Source organism: Leptonychotes weddellii, chromosome 7, assembly GCF_054177405.1.
Source record: "Leptonychotes weddellii isolate Sample4059 chromosome 7, ASM5417740v2, whole genome shotgun sequence".
Taxonomy (NCBI): domain Eukaryota; kingdom Metazoa; phylum Chordata; class Mammalia; order Carnivora; family Phocidae; genus Leptonychotes; species Leptonychotes weddellii.
In genome coordinates this window covers 38666190-38681469 of record NC_138375.1, presented here as the reverse complement: position 1 = coordinate 38681469, position 15280 = coordinate 38666190, and the positions used below count along the sequence as shown (strand labels likewise).

Genomic DNA, 15280 nt, shown 5'->3' with positions numbered 1-15280 from the left:
GAGCTGTCTAGCCGGGGCCAGGAGGCAGTGGGGGCTGGGCTGCCCTGTCCCTTAGAAGCCCGGCAAGACTGCTGCCCTGGGAGACGGGCTCTTGTTTCACAGGGAGGCAGAGCTGACAGGTGACATCTGTTTTTGAGAAGTCAGGCAGCCAGGGGAAGCCTCTGCCTCAAAGGGCTTCGGGACATCCCCAAGCTACTGGAGCAGGCACTGGGACCTCAGGGAGGCGATGCAAAGGGCAGGGAGCAGACCAGAGAGCCAGTGGTGGCCAAGGGGTGGAGCTCTACCCAGGATGCCAGGATGTGAGGCTGCCTCCCAGGACCCCTGGGGAGCGCCAGGGGATTCCAATGCACCAAGAGAGTTGGCATCTAACCGCCAAGAGCACAGGGGGAACCGTAAGTGAAGACCCCAGTGACAGGCTGGGGGTCTCTAATAGGAGAGTGAATGGTGGCGCATTCGATACAACAGAACTTAGATCCCAGACCTGCGTTCAAATCCTGGCTCTGACACTTTTCTAGCTGTGTGAGGTTGGGCAAATTGCTTACCCTTTCTCTGCTTCTCAGTTTCTCTATCTGGAAGATGCAGATGATGGTAATAATTTTACCTGTGTCCTAGGCCTGCGCAGGAATTCAGTGAGATAATGTAGTCACGCATGGCACGTGGCATACAATTGGTGTCCACTAAATGCAAGCTATTATAGCACTATTATGACCTCCACATTTCGATTTGGTATTGATTTAGCGTCTTTCTCCCCCCAGGCAGGGTTACCTTATATTGGTGCTAAAAGCCAGGTTCTCCAAATATAGTAGATGAGGACAGTGACAACAGTAAAGGTAGTGAGAGGACCCATTTACCTGCCACATTTCTGGTGACTATTATCATGAAGGCGGGAGTCAAGTTTCTGTCTCCCGAGAGCCAAGCCAAGGAGCTTGAGCCCTTTACTACAGCCAGTGGGAAGCTAGCCACTGAAAATTTTGGAAGAGAAAAAGGACTTGATCAAGGGAGTGCAGATTTTTTCCCTGAGGCTATGCACTTGTAGGAATAGACTCTAAGTACAATGACAATAACATCTAAATATAGTAACAATAATAACAACAGCTATCATTTCGTGAGAGCTTATTATGCACCCGGCTCTGTGCTAAGCGTCACATGCCTTGTCTGTTGTAATCCTTACAACAACTTTATGAGGTAGCTACTATAATTATTCCCGTTTTACAAACAAGAAAACTGGGGCACCGAGAGGTCAACTCAGGTAGCTAAGTCACACAGCTAGCCAACGGCAGAGTGGGGAAGGAACACAGCCACTGGCTCCTGGGGTCTCACCCGGGCACTCCTGCCTTCTCTGAACCTGGGAGGGGATGCTAGCGGGCAGCCTGGCAGCCTCATTTTAGGAGCCCCTTCACTTATCTGGATCTCAGGGCCCCCCACTCCCAATCTGACTCTCTGGGACTTTACCTCTTTCTCTGAAAGTTCCACCTGGTGTGTGTGTGAGAGAGAGAAACCAGCTGACCAGTGAGGATGGAAACCTCCGGACACCAAAGTGGGCAGAGCCCCGGATGGATGGGCTGGAGGCAGGCCTGGGTCCCGCTGGGCTAATTCCTCCCAAGGCTGGCAGAGGTCATGGCGGGAACTTCTGAGAAGGTGGAGAACAAGTCCTTTCATACGGCCTCCCTTTGAGCTGGCCTCGAGGTGGGGCCGGGGTCGGGTGGGTGGAGGGTGGGGAGTGTGCGGAGAGGCAAGGCCGCAGTCGAGCTGGGCAAACAGATTGGGCAGCGGCTGTGAGCACAGAGCGCCCATTGTGGACCCAGAGCTCTGCTTTCAATAATCTACTTGGAAGAATGTTTCATTGAGCGCCAGAGAAAGGAGCCATTGAAATGCCCAGGACTGGGGCCCTGTGAAGGGTTAAAGGCAAGGGACTAGGGTGCCCTGGCTCTTGCCACTCTTGGTTCAGATGTCTGATATGGGGATCCTGAGGTTAAAACAAAGGGGACTCGGTGAGACCACCGAGAGGGCCGGAAGCAAGGGGCAGGAGTGTGTCTCCCCCTCGGAAATGCAAAAGGAGGTACACTAGCATCAAGGAGGAAAATGCTCTTCCTCCCAGAACCAGTTTGCCCAAATGATATCCAGCAAGGACTGGGCCTCAGATACCCCTCAGCCTGCCCACTGGGGAGAAGAGCTCGTTTGGGCAAGCAGTATAGTCTCGTGAGGTGGCCAGCACAGCTTCCTTGAACACCTCTGACCTTACCTTTGATCGTTCATTCATTGTAATTAATGATGCGCTAGTCGAGTGCGGGACTTCAAGTGAGAACCAGTGGCCACTAGACCAGAGGACCAAGGAAACCTGTGGAATTTCTCTCAGGGAGGCCTTTTTTCAAATAGAGAAAGTGCTCATTAGGAGGGTATGGCCTAACTGTTGGAAAGGGTGCCAGGAGCAGAATTCTGTGATCCCACTCAGTGTGCTTCCCTCCCGGGCGCCACAGGCCATATATATATGACCTTTCAAGCCCCAGGGGCTCATGGGGTTTCAAGTTCGGGGAACCTAATTCTGGCACCTGTGGCCTCCGAGGAGAGACAGGAGGTGGCTGAGCCGGGCCTGCCGCTGGGAGCCCGACCTCCAGCACCACGGCAGGACGGCACCCTTCTCGCCACGGAGCTGCTGCCTGAGGCTGCATCTTTGGGGAAGCGCTCTAAAGCTGAAGCTGAGCTTACGCCGTGAACCAAAGTAACCATTTTGGATGGAAACCTTAAAACGTCTCTGATGCCTTCTCCAGCTTTCTTAAAAAGAACTTGAACAGAATTTAAACGCTGAAGGGTGACCCCCTCATTCCCTTCTGTGGCTTGGCTGTGATTTGGTGATGCCCTCGGGTCTGTTCAGGTGGACGTAGCTCTTTGCTTTTGCACCAAATGGCCCGAACTCCCTGGCTTTTGGAATTCACTGGTCTGATTTTTATGTTTATTCTTTTGTTTCTCCCTGATGTTTTCACTGCGAAACTGTATTACTATAAAACAGGCAAATGCTTCAAGCCACCTTCTTATCTATTCCCTCTGAACTACTTCCAATATTACCGGCCTGGGAAACAAAATCGCTAGCCTTGTAAGAATTGCGTATGAAGCAAGAGTCAGTAGGCTTGGAGTGAGGAAGGCCTGAGGAGCTCTCCTCCGAGGGAAGGGATTGAACTCTATGACATTATTGACTGTTCAGAGGCCTTCTATGTTATCTCTCTGGTCTTTGACTTGGCCCAGCCTACACAAATTGACCTCCAGAGGACGAGAGCATGCATAATCCGTGCATAAGATCTTTGCCAAGGTTAATTAAGTCACAAGAAAATAATATCTGTACTGAGTTAATTTTAGCTCAAAGATGGTCAAACATACACATACACCCACACCCGCACCACACACAGCAAATGAAAGACAAAGCCACAAAACAGACTCACCCACTTTTTCACTTTTATATCTCCGCATCCTAACAAGTTTTCTATGGATAAATAACCCGAATCATAACATTTTCAAGTTGGAAAGAACTTTCAAAGTCGTTGGAAAGAACTTTCAAATTCCTTGGAAAGAACTTTCAAAGTTTTGCTCCCCATTTTAGTTTGGAATCTCTCTCCCTCCTGGACAGATGGGCACTTTCTGCCCCTTTTGCATTGCGCTAGTAACACAGAGCTCAGTGCTTTTTGAAGTCCGACAGAAAGTAACACCACTATACCCCTGCGATATCTGCGATATACATTTCATGTGCCGATGTTAGGTTTCTGGTCCTGCTTTAATGCGGCTGCTCTTCGGGGATGATGGAGAAAGCATGCACCTACGTGAATGCGGGGACAGATCTCCCCCGCCCGTAGGGGATGGATATTCCTGTTGTCATTCACCTTGGAAACAGGAGGGTCCTGAGACAGAAACTGCAAAGGCTGGCTTAGCTCAAGAGGGAACTTCTATTTCTCTGAGACTTACTTTTTGAGCCTGAACTTGAGATATTTTAGAGTTCTTGAGTCCATCTGGGTGGCAGTAGGGCTGATGGACATTGTCCCAGGAAGAAGGCAGGTAGGCATCCTGTAGGGAACATAAAAGGAAGATGAGTGAGTCACGTCTTAACAGCGATATGACCTGAATTCAAGTTACTCCTTATTTATTTCCCCCTCAGCATCCCTGAGCCTTTGGAAATGTCCGGCCTAAATGTTCTAGCCTGGTCCTTCTGTGTAATGGCATTAAGAGTTGCAGGTCAGTGTTTATTTCCCTAGAATGTTAGAGAGGAAAGATGCCCCCTGAGGCCACCATGGGTGTGGGGGAGTACTGAGGGGCCCTTAAACATGAATACTGGGGAACACGAGCTGGGCCCCAGAGTTCCACCTACTCCTCTCCACGTGGTGATTCACCCATCACTGCCATCCTTTTATTAAGAAAGCTGCCAGATTTCCTACAAAAGTAATCCCTTAAATTGGCCTGAAATCTGCCTCCCAGTAATGTTCAACCCACAGGACTTGGTCTTTTCTCCCTGAACCACAGAGAACAATCATCATAATCGTTCACATTCATTGAGTACTTACTCTGTGCTGGGCACTTTACTGAACACTGTGTTGTGTCTCATTTATATTATTAACCCATTTTACAGAAGAAGAAATTGAGGCTGAGGGAGGCCAAATAACCTGCCCAGGGCCTGACCCCAAATAAGCAGCAGGATTTGAACACAAGCAGTTTGATGTCAGAGCCTACAGCCTTGAACTCTTAGAAATTCTACTTGTCTTGTCCCTTTGATGCCCCCCGCCCAGATCTGCAGCCTGTGAGCTTCCCTCCCCAGACCTTTCTTCTTCCAGGCTACATCCCCACCCTACCTCCCTTGCCATTTCTCCCTGTGCCGCTTCTCCTCGTCCTCCTGACCGTGGTCTGGGACAATGCAAAGACAGCAAAACCCAAGTCCATCTGCCCTCCTGTGACTTGTCCCACTTTGACCCCCAGGATAGCCTTCAGGCTGAAGCCTCCGGAAGCACCATTTTAGCAGCATTCCCCTCAGGAGGCTGTATTTTTCCTGTCTGTCCTCAACATTTCTTTTGCCAGAACAACAGGCTCAGTTTTCCCTTCTGATAAATCTGGTCACCCTAAATATGGGGCTTTGAGCAAACAGGAGCGGCCGGCCCCACGCAGCCCTCATTTCAAAACGTGGATTTACTTGGGCTGCTATTTTGGAAGTCTGGTTTCTTTCCCCACACACAGTGGTTTTAAGGAAGAGGGAAGGGATCATGACAGAATACTGGCAGGGGAAAGATGCTAGCAGAGAAGACACACCTGGGCACTCTTCGTTCAACTAAGTTCCCCCAAACACTGGCCCTTCGAGAAGCCCTGTGGAAAGGAGGGTCCTTGGCCACATAAAACTGGAAAATACAGCTTTACCAGCTCCCCTCCTGGAGATCAGCATATCCAACATTTGAAGTGCTGGTAGGAAGGGAGCCTAACCGGTTTTGTTTAATTCAGCTTTCCCATTTAAAAATGCGGCCTAGGAAAACGTTGGAAAACAATGAAGCAGAGCGGAAGTTGCATGGCCTAACATATTCCTCAGGTTTGAGTTGGTCTGTGCAGTGCTTAAATTTGCTTTATTTATTTTATTTAAAGTTATTTATTTATTTATTGAGAGGGAGAGAGAATGATAGAGAGAGAGCATGAGAGGGAGGAGGGTCAGAGGGAGAAGCAGACTCCCTGCTGAGCAGGGAGCTTGATGTGGGACTCGGTCCTGGGACTCCAGGATCATGACCTTAGCCGAAGGCAGTCGCTTAACCAACTGAGCCACCAAGGCGCCCCTAAATTTGCTTTAAATTAATTGCTAGCACTTAACAGTTGGAATATTTCTCATAATAATCTGGATTTGGATGTTCTTGGAAAATCATAAGATCTGGAAACACTGGTCCACATTTTTGCATGACAATGGTCAGCCGGACACAAGGCTGCGGTCTTTGGCTCACGGCAGCCCCCGCCCTCCTCTGGCAATACAGCCATCCCCCTGCTTTACTCCTTTATGATACCTGTCTGGCCCAGGAGTCCTTCTGGCTTGCCTTCTCTGCCCTGGAGATTTCCTTGGGTGGGAGTTGGCCTGCACGCCTGCTGGAGGCCCATTCATCCATTCATTCATGCAACATGTGCTGATTGAGCTTCTGGACCCTGTGGATATGGATTCAACAGCCCGGGCCCTCTGGATTCTAGCACGGGAGGGCAGAATGAAGAGGGGGAGGGGAGGGGTTGGCGAGAGGGAAGCTGGCAAAGGCCAGAACCTAGCTTCCTGATTTCCAGCCCCAGGAGCTTGCTAGCGGCATCCCTATTCTTCACCGCTGTCTCTACTGCCGCTCTAGCAGCCGCTGAGCCCCAGGGAAGAAGCTACTGACATGCCCTGTGACTTACACGAGTTCCCACCTAGCTCAGGGCCTCAGTTTCTCCAACTGTAGAACGATTGGGTTGGAGTAGAAAACTAGGCGCGTCCCTTCCAGGGCTGGCACGCAAAGATGCTAAGACTCCAAGATCTTGGAATGTCTGACCGGACCATTCGGGAGCTGTTCCACTGAATTCCAAGCAGCCCCTCTCCCTCCTTTTCCCGGCCCGGGCCGGGAGGGGGCCGGAGCCAGAGGGCCGACCGGGCCTGGGCTTCCCGCCCGGGGGCGGAGCCGCTGCTCCACGTCCCGCCCCTCCACCTGGGGTTCTGCCCCGGCAGATGTTACAACTTTCTCGCATTCTCTCCCGCGGTGTCCCCCCAGGCCCGCCCAACCCGTGCCTCCCTCCCGTTCCGCGGTGGGGTCCTGCCCGCCTCCCTGCGGGGAGCCCGACTGTTCTCAGGACTCCGGGCGGGGCGAGAGGCCGGGCGGGGGGCTGGAGGGTCGGGAGGAGGAGGAAGGGAAAGCAGAGGCGAGAGAAATTAGGAGGCGGGAGAAATCGAGGGCTAGTAGGAAGGGGAGAGTCAGAGGATGGTGGAGAGCACTTTTTGGAAGCAGCCACGCCGCGTCTCAGGCTGGCCCGGCTGAGCTGGGGGAGAGGGAGCGAGCGCGGCGCAGGGCGGGCGCGCAGGCGGCGGGAGGCAGCTCGGCGCGGGCCTGACCTCCCCAGAGCGCCCCGCTGCGGCCGCGCAGTTCCGGCCGCCAGTCCTGGACCAACCCCTGGGCCGCCCCCCGGGGCCGCTGAACGATCTCGCAGCGTCCAGGCCGGCCAGGCGGCGGGCGTGCGGGCCGTGCGCCCTGGGCGCGCGAGGCGGTGAGGCCCCGGGAACCCTGTGCGCCGGAACGCGACGGCCGGCATGGCGATGCACGCCCTCACTGGCTTCTCGCTGGTCAGCCTGCTCAGCTTCGGCTACCTGTCCTGGGACTGGGCCAAGCCAAGCCTGGTGGCCGACGGGCCCGGGGAGGCCGGCGTGGAGCCGCCTTCGGCCGCTCCACGCCAGCCTCCCCATATCATCTTCATCCTCACCGACGACCAGGGCTACCACGACGTGGGCTACCATGGCTCAGATATCGAGACCCCTACACTGGACCGGCTGGCAGCCGAGGGTGTCAAGTTGGAGAATTACTATATCCAGCCCATCTGCACGCCTTCGCGGAGCCAACTTCTCACTGGCAGGTAGGCATGACCCAGGCTGCTGGGGCGGGCCGTAAGAGCCCCAAATAAATCCGGTCTGTAGATTTCCTCTGCATTCACAGACCACCCTCCCCCCACTCGGACCTGGGAAACCAGGACTCGGCCAATTCTGTCTCCAGTCGCTTGTGTGATCATTAGTTAAGTCCTTTGCCCTCTCTGGGCCTCAGTTTCTCCAACTGTACACTGAATGGCTTAGATCATCTTTGAGGTCTCCTCCCTCTGATGTTCTAGGACACGCGCTATGCACCATGTGAAGGAGACATCTGGGCATCCCTCTGTGAGAGGAACATGGCAGTCTCTGACACTTAGGTTTTAACGCTGTTTCTAATTACAGACCCTGAGGCCATGAGCAAGTCATTTAACTTCTCTAAGCCTCCACTTTCTTGTCTGTCCATAGAGTGGAGAGCAGTGTTTATCCTGAAAAAGAGTGGTGAGGATGGGTTGAGTTGCGCGGCTGTAATAAATGGCAGCCCCTATGTCACCAGAGGGATTAGGGTCCCCGAACTGAGGGCTGCATGGAAAGGAAACGAAGGAACGTAGAGGCGGGGCAGAAAGACACACACAGGATGCCGTGACCTATGGAGCCTTAGGCTAGTTACTTCATTTCTCCAAACCTCTGTTTTTTCATCTGCAAAATCCTCCTAAGTTGGCTGGGAGCCCCAAGGAGACGTGCTGCTTTCTCCGTAAGGAGTTGTCCGCAGGATTACAGGATTAACAGAGCAGGGAAACAGGAGGTGGGGGTGTGGAAGGCAAACTCTGGCCACTTAGGAGAAAATCCTTTGGCAAGGCTGAAGCTAATCCTCCTTGGATGGGGTCCAAGGCATGCCTTCTCCCAAGTTCCCCCCAGAAGCCATTAGTATGATCTCAGGAACCAGAGCCTTGCTCTCCCTGTTTCCCAGGTGGGAGAAACTGAGGCATGGAGTCAGGGAGGGCCCAACTCATGCCTCTGCCCAATTTCAGGGTCTGTGGGAGAGGGGGCTGAGAGGCCAGGTGGTTGGCAGGGGTCCCAGAGCTGGGAGTCGAATAGGTGCCTTTTCTTCCTTCACACGGGCACGCAGCATTCAGCTCCAGGAACGGAGAGAGAGAGAGAACTGGAGAAGTGTGGAAGAGGGGCTGGTGTATGTGTTGCGGGTGGGGGCGTTGGTAGTGGTGGTGAAGACCAAATGTTGACTAACCTCCAGAAGAGGGAAAAGAATCTGCATTCCCAGGAATTGTGCACAAGTTAGCATTTCTCTCTCGAGAGGTGACTTTTGGTTTAAGCAGGGGCCCGAGCAGCCAGCAGGGCAGCGTTCCAGCCCCCTGATCTGTGAAGTTAGCTGAGCGTGGCTGGGCAGCGGCTGCCCTCAGCCCCCTGCCGCTGGCTCCATCGGACTGGTGCTGACGACTCTCATTAGCGTTCGTTAGCGCATCCAGTCGTGTCCGGTGAAGCTGGAGAGCGCCAGAGGTGCTCACCGTTACCCACTTGCAGACGGGCTCCGGTGACTCTTAGCTGGCCCACCCACTTTACAAACCAGTGCTCCGTGGTGCCCAGCCCTGTGAAGAGGCTCCGCCGCTGCTTGGCCTGGGGTGCATCTTGTAGTAAATGGAATCATTCATCAGCTGGACTGAAGTCTGCGGAGCCAGCATCACCGAGAGGTTTTGAGCACGAGCTGTGTAGACCCAGGGTCGAAGCTCAGAGCTGCTGCTTGCTAGCTGTCTGCAGTGGGGCCCGTTGCTGTACTTTTGAGAGCCTCAGTTTCATCAGCTGGAGAATAGGGATAGTAATAGTCTTCCCTGTAGGTTTTTAATGAGGATTGAATGAAATAATATATGTGGCATATAGACAAGTGTAAAAATGGCCATACTGGCTAATGATGGCTAACAACGATAACAGCTCTAAGTTAAGGAAACCAAAAACAGGAGAGCCCATCCTAGTGCCTGGGTTAAAGGTGTCAGGTATTCAGGTCTTGGCTTAACTCCAGTTCCCCTGGGGTGAGAAAAAGGTGTAGGATTCTAAGACCCTTGTGAAGTTCCAGGCTTCTTATTTACTCTGGGCTTTTAAGACTTGAGTAAAGGCTGGACACCACACGCAGATCACATGGGGGCCTTGACCGCAGAAGGGATTTGAATGAATAGATGAGGAATGCAGGATTCTGCTAACCATTTGCTCCTGCCTCAGAGCATTAGCCTGGGTGAGTGACCCAGATCCAGGGGCCGCATGAATTTATAGGCGGGCACATGAGAACTGGTCTCATAAAATTTGGGAACTGGAAGGTTTTCAGAGATCTCCCGTTCTACTGAACTCACCCCTCTATGTGAGCACACTGAAGCCACCATGAGGGAAGAGACACGGCAGCCTAGTTTGCTGAAAAAGAGTCTGTGCTTGGACTCTGCTTGGACTTATGTTCAAGTCCTGGTTTTGCCCCTGACCACTGAGTGACCTTGAGCAAGGCCCTTCCCCTCCTCTGGACACGCATTTTTCTTTTCTTTTCTTTTTTAAGATTTTATTTATTTATTTGAGAGAGAGAGAGCACAAGCAGGGGGAGGGGCAGAGGGAGAAGGAGAGGAACAAGCAGACTCCCCGCTGAGTGCAGAGCCTGATGCAGGGCTCCACTAGGGGTTCGATCCCAGGATTCTGAGATCATGACCTGAGCGAAAGTCAGACACTTAACCGACTGAGACACCCAGGCGCCCCTGGACCTGTATTTTTAAGACAAGGTAAATACACTAGAAATTGACTTGGGTCCCTTCTGCCTGTAAAATCCTGAGTGCATTCCTTCCTTCCTTCCATAAGTAGTTGAGTATCCTTTAAACATCACCTGAATGCCAGGAATATAAAGTTGAGTAAAGGACAGCCCCATTACATATCACTGGCCCCAAGAGCACGTACCACTGAGTAGAATCCCATGGCCAAGTGGGACAATGATCATGTATACTAAATGTTAACCCAGAAGCAAAAGTGACTCATTCTTTGAGAGAGTTAGGAGAGACTTTACAGAGGGGGTAACATTGCGGCTGGGCTTTGAAGAGTGAGTACGAGTTTGCCTGGGAGAGCAGGACTTGCTCTAGGCACAATAGCAAGTTAGTAGCTTAGAACTTAGGGATTCTGAGGTCTTTGGAGACCCCCTGGGATATAGATCCCAGCTCCAGTTACTAATTGTTTGAATCACTGGGCAAGTGATATAACTTATTGAGCCTCGGTTTCCTTATTTGGAAAATGGGAATGATAACGACATGCATGTACTCGCTAGGTTAGTGGGGAGTTGGTGAGACAATTCATATAAAGGGCTTAGCACAATGCTGAGCACACAAGAGAGTACTTGGTGTTAGCTATTATTATTTTGTCGTCATGATTAAACTGGGTTTGACTCTTAACTCCCCCATCTTCCTAGCTGCGTGATCCTGGGTGAGTGGTTTAACCATCTCGAGCTTCAGTCTCCTCCTCTGTAAAATGACAGTAAATACCTGCTTCCATTGATTTTGAGGACTCCCTGAGATAATGCATTTGGAGTGCTTCTCACATGCTGCCTACTGTGCGTTTTCTGGGAGTGCTGGGACCAGAGCCCCCCTCAGGGAGGGAATGGGGGCGTGGTCGGCCCGAACAGTGGTTTTAGCTCCCCTGTGCCTTCCACACCCTCCCCTCTTCCCACCAGGTACCAGATCCACACAGGACTTCAGCACTCCATCATCCGCCCTCGGCAGCCCAACTGCCTGCCCCTGGACCAGGTGACACTGCCCCAGAAGCTGCAGGAGGCCGGTTACTCCACCCACATGGTGGGCAAGTGGCACCTGGGCTTCTACCGCAAGGAGTGCCTGCCCACCCGCCGGGGCTTCGACACCTTCCTGGGCTCGCTCACCGGCAACGTGGACTACTACACTTACGACAACTGCGACGGTCCCGGCGTGTGCGGCTTTGACCTGCACGAGGGCGAGAGCGTGGCCTGGGGCCTCAGCGGCCAGTACTCCACCATGCTCTATGCCCAGCGGGTCAGCCACATCCTCGCTAGCCACAGCCCCCGGCGGCCCCTCTTCCTCTATGTGGCCTTCCAGGCGGTGCACACGCCCCTGCAGTCCCCGCGAGAGTACCTGTACCGCTACCGCTCCATGGGCAACGTGGCCCGGCGCAAGTACGCCGCCATGGTAACCTGCATGGACGAGGCCGTACACAACATCACCTGGGCGCTCAAGCGCTATGGTTTCTACAACAACAGTGTCATCGTTTTCTCCAGTGACAACGGGGGCCAGACCTTCTCGGGGGGCAGCAACTGGCCACTGCGAGGACGCAAGGGCACTTACTGGGAAGGGGGCGTGCGTGGCCTCGGCTTCGTGCACAGCCCCCTGCTCAAGCGAAAGCGCCGGACGAGCCGGGAGCTGGTGCACATCACTGACTGGTACCCGACCCTGGTAGGTCTGGCAGGTGGCACCGCCTCGGGGGCCGACGGGCTAGACGGCTACGACGTGTGGCCAGCCATCAGCGAGGGCCGGGCCTCGCCGCGCACAGAGATCCTGCACAACATCGACCCCCTCTACAACCATGCCCGGCACGGCTCCCTGGAGGCTGGCTTTGGCATCTGGAACACCGCCGTGCAGGCTGCCATCCGCGTGGGCGAGTGGAAGCTGCTCACGGGGGACCCTGGCTATGGGGATTGGATCCCACCGCAGACGCTGGCCGCCTTTCCCGGCAGCTGGTGGAACCTCGAGCGCATGGCCAGTGCCCGCCAGGCGGTGTGGCTCTTCAATATCAGTGCTGACCCCTATGAACGGGAGGACCTGGCTGGCCAGCGCCCCGATGTGGTCCGTGCCCTGCTGGCCCGTCTGGTGGACTATAACCGCACGGCCATCCCGGTGCGCTACCCAGCTGAGAATCCCCGGGCCCATCCCGACTTTAATGGGGGTGCTTGGGGGCCCTGGGCCAGTGATGAGGAAGACGAGGAAGAGGAGGAAGAGGCAAGCAGGGCTCGAAGCTTCTCCCGAGGGCGCCGCAAGAAAAAATGCAAGATTTGCAAGCTGCGATCCTTTTTTCGTAAACTCAACACCAGGCTGATGTCCCAGCGGATCTGATGGGGGGGAGGTGAGGATCTCTGTCCCCCTAGATGTACTTCCCCATTCAAGCCTGAGCCTGCCCCTCCCCACGGAGGGGCCTGAGGTCAAGTCCCCAATTGCCGGGAAATGGAAGGCACAGAGACCCTCAGTTGAAGGGTGGGGAGCTTGGCTTGGGGCAGAATAAACTAGACTGGGGTACCTGGATTCCAGTCTTGCCTCTCCGTTGACTTGCTCTGTGACCTCAAGTGGCCTGCGTGAGCTCTCAGGGCCTCAGTTTCCTGGTCTGTAATGAGCTCTAATGACTTGGTGGCTCTGTGGTGTGAACCTGGCGCCTGGGGCCATGATGGAGTTCCCATTGACCTTGCCACCTCCCAGCTCATTGAAGGCCTCACCCGTGAAGCCTGCACCTCTGTGCTACTGCTTGGGTGAGGGGCCACATGGAGGCAACTCTAGGCTTGGACCCTCGCTGAGGCATGGCGGTCCGGCCAACTCTCTTAAGGAATCATCTGAGTGCTGAGAGTGGAGGTGCAGGGATGGGGCCTAACCTTCCTGGTCCTCCCATGGATTGGGCCAGTCCTGAGGCCAGACTAGTGCTGGGGGCTGTGGGAGAAAGCTCCCCTTCCGGCCCCCACCACCCAGAGGATTGACCCAGCTTTTAGCTGCTGCAGGATCAAGGGTGGTGGGAAAAGCTGTGAAAAGAGACTCTGAACCAACAATCAGGACACTGGGCGCTGCTTTGACCTTGGACCCAATCCTTCCCCTTTGGGCCTCGATTTCCCCATCTGCAAATGGGGATGTCAGCCCTAGCTCTGCCTACCTCACAGGGTTATAGAGAACTGGCCAAGGTAATGGTTGTGGAGGAGCCCATGAACTTGATTAAAATGCAGTCACATGGACGCCAGGGCTGCAGGGCTATCTGTGAGCACAGGGGTGTGGGCATGTGCATCCTGAGGGCGCGTAGGAGCTCACCATTGACCGAGTGAGTGGGAGAGGAGGTGGGCAGCCTGCCCAGGAAGCAGGATGTATGGGTTCTGGCACAGTCCTGCCACAGGTCTACCGGGTGACCTCTGGCAAATCCCGGACCCTCTCTGGGCCTCAGTGTCCCCCTGGGTACAATAGATGATTTAAGAGCCCTTCCGACTTGGTGTTCTGGGGACCCCTGCGTGTGTGTGTGTGTTGGGGAGCACAGGCTGAGTGGTGGGAGGAGGGGCCTGGGGGGTTCAGAGCCTGCTTGCTGCATAGCGTGCCTTCATCCACACACTGTGTTCTGCATATCTCCCTTCAGGTTCCAGTCGGTGCAGCATGTGTAGGCGAAAGCCCTGCTGTGAATTTTGAAAATAGTTATTTTTGTCACTGGCAAAGGAGGCCTGTTAGGACTCGTCAGCTTGTGGATGAGCAGGACGGGTGGGGTGGGGTGGGTGCGGTGCAGTGGAGGGGGTTTGGGTACGGGTTCCAGAGTGCATCCCCTCTGCAGAGGTAGCTGGGCCCGGCAGTGAGAGTCTGGCCTGGGGCTGCAGGGCAGAGGTGACTGACCATGTCCTGGGCCCCTTCCTCTGCCCCCCAGGGGGAGCTTTCTCTGTCTCCAGGATGTTGATGCCTGCGCTGTGTGGGGCAGGGGCCAGGACTGGCGGAGGCCTCTGGATTCCGGCCACCCCTAGCACTTCTGCCTGCTCAGGAGGGAGACTCTGAAGAGGTCATCCATTGGGACAGTGCCCGAAGCCCAGCGTATCCCACAGATGGATTGTTCATAGTCTGCCCATGACCCAGGATACTGCAGGCTCTACCGGGTGCTTCTCCTAGCTGTATGGGCTGTGCCCTTCCAGAATGGCAATGGCATGGAGCCAGGACTCCCCTGCAGCTCCAGGCTTGCACCAGTTGAATGGAGGCCTCTCCCAAGACCGCTGAGTTGGCCCTGCTTTAGGTGGCCTCACTTCGCGCTCCAACCCTGCTTCTCTTCCCAGGCCCCTGCCCTTTGGGGCCATAAGAGCAGGACCATAAAAGGCCCTTTTCTGCTCTTCCCTAGACACCGCAGCCTATCCCCGGTGGCTAACCTGGCCTCAAACAGAGAGAATCCAGCTGGGGCTGGGGCCCGCACCTAGGAGGAAGCTCGGTGGAATCTCAAACCCAGCCTAGAGCTTGCCTGGTTCAGAGTCCTACCTAACCCAGAACCCGGCAGACAGCCCAGGAGCCCCACCGAAGCTTCAGCCTGCAACCTGGTCCATAGTCCAGCCGTCCCCAAACCTGCTTACCCCGGGTGCTGGCAGCTGGCCCAGGGCTGAGATGGGTGGAGGGCATTGGGATCAGGAGCCACCAGGACTAGGGCATGGTGATGAGAGGCTCAGCCTGCTTGTGCTTTCTATTCTGCCCAGCAGACGGCATGGCTCCTACCCTTCCTCCTGTCTCCTGTGGCCCCTGAGTCCCCCCCAGCCAGGCTTTGGGCTCTGCATCAGGCCCCTGACTGGTATTGCTGGCAGTTTATACCACCTGCGGTGGGGAGGGGGAGGGGAGAAGGGCAGACCAGAGGCAGCTCTGGCCCCTTGGGTCACAGATCTGAGGGAGTGGAGCCTAGAGATGCCAGACAGACCCTCGGTTTACCCCTTGGCTGAATCAGATGGCAGCAGATCTGCCAGCCAGCCAGGGTAGAGCCAGGGGT

General features: G+C 54.7%; 1 protein-coding gene across 1 annotated transcript; it reads left to right on the top strand.

Annotated features, from left to right (window-relative positions):
- The first annotated feature begins 6732 nt into the window (after positions 1-6732).
- ARSI (arylsulfatase family member I) lies at positions 6733-12836 on the top strand. Its single transcript, XM_006750883.3, has 2 exons — positions 6733-7587; positions 11238-12836. Exons 1-2 carry the CDS (start codon positions 7268-7270, stop codon positions 12643-12645), a joined length of 1728 nt encoding a protein of 575 aa, XP_006750946.1. The 5' UTR covers positions 6733-7267; the 3' UTR covers positions 12646-12836.
- The last annotated feature ends 2444 nt before the right edge of the window (positions 12837-15280 follow it).

Excerpts from the sequence above, each read along its gene's own strand:
- ARSI (XM_006750883.3), top strand. The coding sequence starts at position 7,268 with ATGGCGATGCACGCCCTCACTGGCTTCTCGCTGGTCAGCCTGCTCAGC. Across the intron at positions 7,588-11,237 it reads AGCCAACTTCTCACTGGCAG|GTACCAGATCCACACAGGAC; the intron begins GTAGGCATGACC and ends TCTTCCCACCAG.